The sequence below is a fragment of the Panthera uncia genome, chromosome C2 (assembly GCF_023721935.1).
Source record: "Panthera uncia isolate 11264 chromosome C2, Puncia_PCG_1.0, whole genome shotgun sequence".
Taxonomy (NCBI): domain Eukaryota; kingdom Metazoa; phylum Chordata; class Mammalia; order Carnivora; family Felidae; genus Panthera; species Panthera uncia.
In genome coordinates, this window is record NC_064810.1 from 70,291,771 (window position 1) to 70,300,782 (window position 9,012).

The 9,012-nt window shown below is 38.1% G+C and overlaps 1 protein-coding gene across 1 annotated transcript in view; it reads right to left on the reverse strand.

Annotated features, from left to right (window-relative positions):
• Positions 1–206: 206 nt before the first annotated feature.
• TFRC (transferrin receptor) overlaps positions 207–9,012 on the reverse strand; it is a 58,946-nt gene continuing 50,140 nt past the window's right edge. Inside the window, exons 14-20 of the mRNA XM_049629183.1 lie at positions 8,688–8,713; positions 8,518–8,618; positions 7,111–7,169; positions 6,817–6,898; positions 5,095–5,316; positions 3,843–3,983; positions 207–3,236 (exon numbers count right to left, since the gene is read on the reverse strand). Of these exons, the coding sequence (XP_049485140.1) occupies positions 2,994–3,236; positions 3,843–3,983; positions 5,095–5,316; positions 6,817–6,898; positions 7,111–7,169; positions 8,518–8,618; positions 8,688–8,713 (874 nt within the window). The 3' untranslated portion in view covers positions 207–2,993. The remainder of the gene's footprint in view (positions 3,237–3,842; positions 3,984–5,094; positions 5,317–6,816; positions 6,899–7,110; positions 7,170–8,517; positions 8,619–8,687; positions 8,714–9,012) is intronic.

Consider the following 9,012-nt stretch of genomic DNA (forward strand, 5'->3'; position numbering starts at 1 on the left):
TATAGGCTTTCGGCGATAATGATATGTCGATGTATGTTCAATTGTAACATGTGTACTACTCTGCTGGGAGATGCTGATAGTGGGGGAAGCTGGGCCACGGGTGAGCAGGCAGAGAGTATATGGGAACTCTATACTTTCCTCTCAATTTTGCTGTGAACCCAAAAATGCCCTAAAACAATATAATCTATTTTTTAAAAAATGACAACTCCGTGTTCAAGCATTTTATTAAATCAGATAAAGAATTTCCACACTGTTGCACATACCAGTTTGGACACAATTATAAGGGCATATCATTTGTTTACAAAGATATCGATGAGCAGTAGGTTGGCAAGTCTAATAAGCCATGTTTAGCCAACTAAAATTTCAAGAACATTCAAAGAGGAAACACAGTAAAGGTCATGCAAGTTCTAGAATAGTGAATCATGATAGAGCTCATTTATCCTTTACCTTCAAAATGCACCTGATATCTATAACCAGACAAAATCTGAAGTCCAGCAGGTTGTCACTAGTCAGATACACATTTCATTCAGGAATATTACACCTCTTACCACTTACTGGCTTTTTTGATTAGAACTAACTCAATCCTCACTACAGAAAAGAGGTATTTGAAGAGATCTACTGCTGTAAATGTATGCCCATATTCATAGTATGTCTTGAAGTTACTGAGCTTTCATTCAAGTGTGGTAAAGCATGATACCCAAACCAGGAATCCCAGCTATGACCTTTCCACTTAGCTACACTAAACACCAGTTCAAGATAAAACACCGTGAAGACTAAACAGACCGTGAGCAGTGAAACAATTCAGTGAGGCTGTAATAATCTAGACCTATGTTAACTTCGGTAAGGGACATTAAGTCTATGGACTTTTTCTTAGGTGGCAGTTTCTTAGGGTGAACTACCCTATAACAAACAACTGATTATCAGGTTTATAATGATGGTGGACTAGAAAATAAAGTCTTTACTCATGTAGCTTCAAACTTATTTGTTCACATCTCTGTTTAACTTAAAACCACCATATACTAACGGGTAGGGAGACATGATCAAGGATCCTTTTGCAAGCTTTGCTTCCCTACACATTTCACTCCCCCAGCCCCCTGAGTCTCCTATACAAGTTTCCCCTGATTTAAGCTAAAAGATCAATTCTGGATACAAACTTGTGTGAACTAAGTTTCCAGGAGATGACATGCAAATAAGGGGATAAAGTTAAATTCATTTGTCAACAGCAAACATTGTAAATGTGGACTACCATCCCACTAAACAGAAGACCTGGAGAAACCACAAATATAATAAAACACTACATTAGGTTTAAAAACAAAGACTCTCGAATGAAGTAATTTTATTTTATGGTGGTTGAATTCACCCACCAAATGTTTAATGACCATAAAATGTTTCTGCAACTAAAACTAAAAGAGAATTATAGGGAGCTGGGAATACATGTTAGATACTAACGATCTTCAAGCTTTGAAGATGTCATTGCATGAAGAAAATTATGGGAAACACTGTTCCCGATAATTACGTACACCCTTAGTGTAACATATGGAGATCACTGTCTCCGATATAGACACTGTGGTAGGCAAAAACTACCTTGTTCTTTATACATTATGGAAGACACTGCTCCCGATAATGTGAGTTAGGTTTGTGACAAAGGTACTGGAAATTTTGCAAAATTCGAATTAAAGTTACACCTTGGATAAATTGAGCTGTAAAATTTCACATGTATGAGTATCACAGCCTTTAAGTGACATTAATGTATAACTTGGTCACAATTCCTTCCCTTTAAGAACTGCCATTTTTATCTGGTTGACTAAAATTCTAACTTGATTAGCAACTCCTAATTCAATTGAATTCTTCACCAATATTTAGCTTTATAATTTTATTTGGCGTGTGGCCGTTTTTTAAAACCCTCAAGTGTTGACCATAAATGCAAAACTTCCAGTATCTGTTGGGTTTTATTAGCAGATGCTGCTTTTATTAAAAAAAAAACGACAGTATAACTGTCATAATTATGGAAGGCACTGCTTCCGATAATTATCTTCTATAAAAAAAACACCATTTATAGTGAACTCTGTCACTGATAAATAAACAATAAATATCTCAGTGCCAAAATGATAGAAAGCTTTTCCAAAAAATTAACACTTTGGCCAAAATTTGGCAGTGTGTTCTTTAAAGTCTGACAAACTGAGTTTGAAATTAAACACCTAAAGCTGGTTTTCTTTCAAAATACTTTGGGAAACACAAAGACGACAAAAAACTAATACAAAGGCTTATGGGGCAGGGGCAGAGGAAAAGAAAATCTAGGTCTTTGGCTTCTGGTCTCCTCTTTTCATAAATAATCTTGAGGTTAACACATTAAGGCCTTACTCCTGTGATAAACAGTTGAACCTCACTTTATCCAGCGGAAGGACCTCTGTTTCAGACCTCACTGGCAAGAAAACAAGTCCCATCTCTTCTGAAAGTTAACTGTTTCATTCAGGGATGTGGAAACCAGCTAAATCCTTACGGAAGGCATAGATCTCATTTGGAGAATAAAGTCTTACAACCTGGTATCTCCTATCCAGCATCAAGTGCAGGTGGAGGATCCCACTAAGCTACCACTTCCAGCCCCCAGGAGACACCACCTCCCTCCTCCCACTTAGAAGATACCAGTTCATGTCCTTAGGATTTAGAGCAATAGTTTACGTAACTGGTTCTGACTCTGTCATAACTCTAACAAGAAAGAGGCAGTTACCATACAACACATTTAAAATTTTAGAGATAATCAGAGAAAAGATTCTATCATGAACATTTTTAAGTGGTTATTCACTTTAACTTGAAGTGCAGGTACCTACCCTGTATTAAAAGCTGCTGCCTAAAGAAATCTAGTGGTACCAAGATGGTTGGGTAAAATTTTAACAATATTAGGTTTTGTAGTCCTACTAAAAATTTAGCACAACCAGCACAAGTCTAAAAATCACACTACCCTGCCGTTCTCATATAAGTTATGGGTACCACATTTAAAGCTCATTGTCAATGTCCCAAATGTCACCAGAGAGGGCATTTGCAGCCCCTTGAATAGTCCAAGTTGTTAGAGCCAACTGGTTTCTAAACAGTGTTTCATTAAAAGCACTGATATTTTCCTGGCGCAGCTTCAGATGCTCTAGTAATGCTGACAGAGTGTGAGAGCCAGTGCCCCAAAAGATATGTCGGAAAGGAGACTCTCTCGGAGATACATAGGGTGAGAGGAAGTGATATTCCACCTACGGAAACAAAACATACATGAGAACTTACACCGTGCTGGGACTTTTGGTGTAAGGGCCTGACACAGTAAAACAACGGCCATTTTCTCACTTGAAATGTGAAAATTCCCCCAATTTAGCAATGTGGAGAACCAGGCTACTTACCTTCTAACATTAAAACTATAATCAATCAATCCTTTTGTAAAAGTGAACTCTAATTATATTGGTTTTTTTAGTTGAAGCATATACATGGAAAATTTACAAGCTTCTACTGTAATCGAGTCTTCTGCCTCTTCCAGGCAGATTAAGATAGAAGCAGTTAAGGGCTGAATTAGAGAACAGGAATACAGAGAAAATGATAGCTAAAAATCATTAATGATTCCTTCTTAAAAATGTTTCTTAAAACTTAAAAAAGGTTAATACTGGGACAAATGTCTCTTGGACTTCCAGTGTAGATATATTGGTTCTAGATCTTGCTAATAAGTAAGAGTTAAAAATCTGTGCTCAGTTCTAAAGCAGCAAATGATGCTAGGCTCCTGGAGTTACTACTCTGCTTTTTAGAAATGCAAGGCCCACCAGTTAAAAATTAACAATCTTTAGTTCTTCCATTTTTAGGAGTTTACTTACTCTCATGATACGGTCATTGATGTCCCTCATGATAAATCTGTTTGTTCTCTCAGCATTCCTATAATCTGTTGTCAGTCTGGAGGTGGCACGGAAAAAGTCTCCACGAGCAGAATACAGCCACTGTAGATTCAGACCCATCTCCTGAAGCAGAGAGACATTACATTCTTTAGTAGATGTTGTATTTCTAAGGATGTTATACTATATACCTTTCTAATTTAGTGCTAGCAAGGGAGTTGGTTCTGGTAAAAGGGGGTGGCTCGTGGACAAGCTCAAGATGCAGAGAATGGTAGACTTAGGCACCTTGCCCAGGAGGCCCCAAGCTCTATAGAGTAGTATGCTCATATCTGAGCCCAAGAGATGGCACAATTTTCCACTCTTAGTCTCATAAGGAAGCCGTCCTCCTGGAGAAATCCAACGTAATTAACTTAATATATAATCCTGTGTAGTATATTGTTTCCAGTTCAATTTCCCTATGGGGGAAAATCTGAAAACATTTTGGTTCAGTGAACTTCAGAGTCTAGTGATTTGTCTCACAATTCCCACTTTCTGATCAGTTACAATTAGTTTCAAGTTTCAAGAAAGCCATAATCATTAAGATTTATCAGTGATTTGCTTCATTTAAGGGATCTCTGTTAAATTGACTTCTAGTACCATAAAACCAGTTAGAAGCCACATATTAATACTAATTTGATTTTTTAAAAGATTCTATTTTTAAGTAATCTCTACACCCAACGTGAGGCTTGAACTTACTACCCTGAGATCAAGGCACACACTCTACCAACTGAGTCAACCAGGTGCCCCATTATTAATTTGGTTTTATCAAGTATTTGAATACTAGGCATGTAGGATGAACACTAAGTAGGACTGTAATTACTGACTGTGTTATCTCTCTAGCTGTGACATCCCTGAAAGGCATATATGATATATGGCCCAAACTCATAGTTTCAAAGTCATGGTTGAGATCTTTGTATTCTCTGGATTCTCTTCACAGGTTGCTTGGAATTACAAAAACTTAACATACCTTAACAAAAGTTAACATAGTTCTAGACTCTGAAATACCTAGTGTGGTATATCCTAGATTTATAACCCACAACCTCTCAGCTTTCAAATGAGTTAAAAATCTAAGAAAAATGATATATCAGTTCCCTTAAAATGTACTTTGGCTACCCATCATGTCCTTTCTCAGGAATAGCTAAACATCATAATTGCCTGATATTTCAGCAACAAGAACCTGATTTTAATTAGTACTTACTTTTATGTCTGCTCTGAATCGGCTCACATCCCTCACAAATGAAAGTATTTTGTCATTATACATCTCATAGTTCAGGTTCAATTCAAGATCATAGGTAAGTTTCATTATAAGCTGACCAGCTACTTCTGCTGCTGCACGTGCCATTTTGTTCAACTGAGGAACTTTCTGAATGAGTTTCTCATAGACATCCATGGTAGTACCCAAATAAGGATAATCTGTGTCCTGAAAAACAAAGCTAGGTTAATGTACTCACAGGAGGGTCATAAGAGTAGGAGCCTCACATTCATTTTCCCTTCAAGGTGATAACAGTTGCAATTCATCCCTTGCTTCTAATACATACCTACTCCAATTTTATCTCACATCCACTACTTTAATATCACTCTTGTTATTTCCTCTGAATCTGACCTACTCCTTGAATGACTACTTTCTTCTAGATTCTATAGAATCTTTGTCCCATCACATCATAGACCCTGAAAAGATTTCTAGCCGAATTTCTTGAGGTTGTATCCTTGTTTTCTTCTCTGGGAAGTTTGGTTCATTAAATAAGGAAAGAAGAGAGCATGTATGAAGTGTGCTTTTGATATAAAGCATCACGCTTACATGTGAATTTACCTTCTTCCTAATGATTCAGCACTCGATCCATTCATACATGTTACCTTTCTAACAAACATGTCTGATGCTCACAACTTCTCCCCACCTTGATTAGACAATTTAAGTAACTACTTTTTCAACTCTATTCCCTATCTTTGTCCTTGGTGACAATTTCACTGCCAAACCTTTGATCTGACCTCAATTATTTACTTTCAGACTATACACTTCTGTATTACCTGCTAGATTTTTGACATCTAAGAAGTTTTTAAGAAACCTTCTGGAGGTCAAAAGAAATCATCCATAAACCACCAAAACGGTAGCACCTGACATCCAGTTCTTCCTAATGTACTAAATAGATACTGTGACCAGCTATTTCAATGCCATCCATACTGCTGTTCTAGCAGAAGGTCAAGGGAGTTCCACCTATGTTAATCTCTGAATCCAGATCTTACATCACTCCCTAGCTCCAAACCTTTCCCCTCCTAGTTCCAGGCCAAAACACTCAGTGATAAGAAGTCTTGTGAGGACCTGGCCTCCAGAGCATCAATAATTTGATGCCAAAGTCAACAGCTTCCACCCTGACCTCCTACATTAACTCTAGGATCTCTTCAGCCCTGGGAAAGCCCAGTACAGGGCTGGAATTCCAGCTTCAGCGCAGAAGCCTTCATCATTTTGTTTACTCATTGTGGCTTTCAGGGCCTTCCGACGACTCCTGAAACAGGCCAATCTTGCTTTCCTACAGCTTGGTCAGTTCAAAGTTCTGTGTCATAACAACCTTGTACCTGGTTTAGGAGATTAACATCTTTGGACAAACGTCTAGAACCGTATTTCGACAGGTATCAAGAACAGCAATGTCCAGCTGAACTTTCTATTTGGTGGAAATAGTCTATACCCACACTGTCCAGTAGGTAGCCTTGTTATTAAAACTCATCATACCTAAGTGAAGATGGCTTAGCAAATAAATTCCAATGCTAATTAAGCTGAGAATAATTCCACGTTAAGACTGATAATAAGGGAGCATGTAATAACTGCAGGTGTATAACTTCTGACAACATTTCAAGTACTTTAGGAAATTTGGTCTCAAAACTGATGAAAGGGCTAAGATATAACTTGAGAGTTCTTCATACTTACCTCACAAAAACAGAAAGAAACTGCTGGGATTCCAGAATACGCAAGGAAAGGGAAAGCAGCATTATCCAAAGAAAATTTCTCACTGCAAGGAAAGCAAGAATGTGTCTCTAGGTTTTCTGAAGAACAGCCTGTGCTATCATGCAACCCTACCGCTATCCCCAAATAAATTCTTAAATTGACTGTATAGGTGGTAAGCTCACTGCAAGGATAGGTTTAGATCTCTACCTAACATAGCAGGGGCTCCTGGGTGATTCTGCTTTTCTACTAGTTGTTCATTCACTTTTCTCAACTTACACTTTGTTGATCCAATTGCTGTCCCGATAAAGAGACTGCCCAGTAACTGGGTGTTTCACCTATAAAAGGAAAAATTAATTTGTCACTAAAATGAATCTTTCTGCACACATTCAGGCTAGTCACAAACATACTTCGATCTGTAAACAGTTATAAAAAAAAACTTTATTGTTTCTTCTTGAAAAAAATTTAAGACAGCTAAAACAATCTCCAATTTCTAAAGTTATTCCTCCTACACTCATGCTGCCAGTTCCTTTAGTTACAGCAAGAGAAAAAATGTTTTCCTCCTTTAACCATTTTAAAGGTGGCACAGTTTTAAAAGCCCTTTCTAGCCTTCACGATGCCTACCTTATTTCTGGCTTTTTCCTTCTAGCACATTTTATACTACTGCAGCCTAATCTGCACATTACTGCCTTGCTGGAAACTAGATAGCGATTCCTAGTTTCCCATAGGATCAAGGCCAAGTTCTCTGACCCTTGTTTCCTCCATCTTTAATGATTCCAATATATGGCCTCTAAGCCCATTAGCCAAATCTTATTCCTTCCTATTGCAAAACCACGGTCATTTGCATGTTTGTTTTTACCCAGTGAATATTTCATCTGGCCTTCTTATTTAAGTATTAGGTATAATTCATTAATTTTTTTAAATATTTATTTTTGAGAGAGAGACAGAGCTCGAGTGGGGGGAGGGGCAGAGAGAGGGAGACACAGAATCTGAAGCAGGCTCTAAGCTCTGAGCTGTCAGCACAGAGTCTGACGTGGATAGATCACGACCTGAGCTGAAATCAGTCGCTTAACCAACTGAGCCACCCAGGTGCCCCATATTTTTAATTTTTTAAAATTAAAGCCATACCCAACATGGGGCTTGAACTCACAATCCCGAGATCAAGGGTCACATGCTCTACCAACTGAGCCAGCTAGGCATTCTCAAGTTCATTTAAAGCTTCCTTGCACCTGGGTGGCTCAGTCGGTTAAGCATCCGACTTCGGCTCAGGTCATGATCTCACAGTCCGTGAGTTCGAGCCCCGCGTCAGGCTCTGTGCTGGCAGCTCAGAGCCTGGAGCCTGCTTCAGATTCTGTGTCTCCCTCTCTCTCTGGCCCTCCCCCGTTCATGCTCTGTCTCTCTCTGTCTCAAAAATAAATAAACATTAAAAAAAAAAATTTTAAAGCTTCCTTAGCATTAGGACTCTGTAGACAACCCCCAGTGGGCAGTTTACCTTCACCTCACACAGTTCAATAGACTGAGAGCAAATAAGCTAAGAGCATGACCTAAATAATGCAACTATAGAATTTATTCTAAATTCCTGTACTTGGTTATTTATGATGATTGTTTAAACATCAATGCTTTTCACTTTACGTAAATTAGATGAGAAAATTAAGCTACAGATTTTGTAATTAGGTATACACTCACATCTTTCATCATCTTCTCAATAAGCGAATACAACAGTGGACTGGCAGAAACCTTGAAGTTGCTGGTACCTGCAAAGAGATTATTTAAACATTGCTTCTTCTCTAGTCAAGTGATTTTTACATGGCTACTTCAACAACTAAAAGTACTTGACAAAAAAGGAAGACATTAACCTAGATCAGTGGCAAATATGACTATACTCTTCAAGAAGTAGACAAAGTGATTTAAGAGTCAAGTTCTTTAGTAAATGCTAACTCTAATTGACTGAAGATCTTACTCCTGAGTTTGCATATGTTAACGACCTGTTTCTTGGTACTTTTTCAGTTTACCTATCTTAGGGCAATTACCTGCTAGCTACTCTTGCTATATTCCATATATTCTGCTGTATAGGTAAGATGGCAATGACAACTCATCTAATAAAGGTTTAGTTCAATTTTTAAAAAATATTTTGAGGGGCGCCTGGGTGGCGCAGTCGGTTAAGCGTCCGACTTCAGCCAG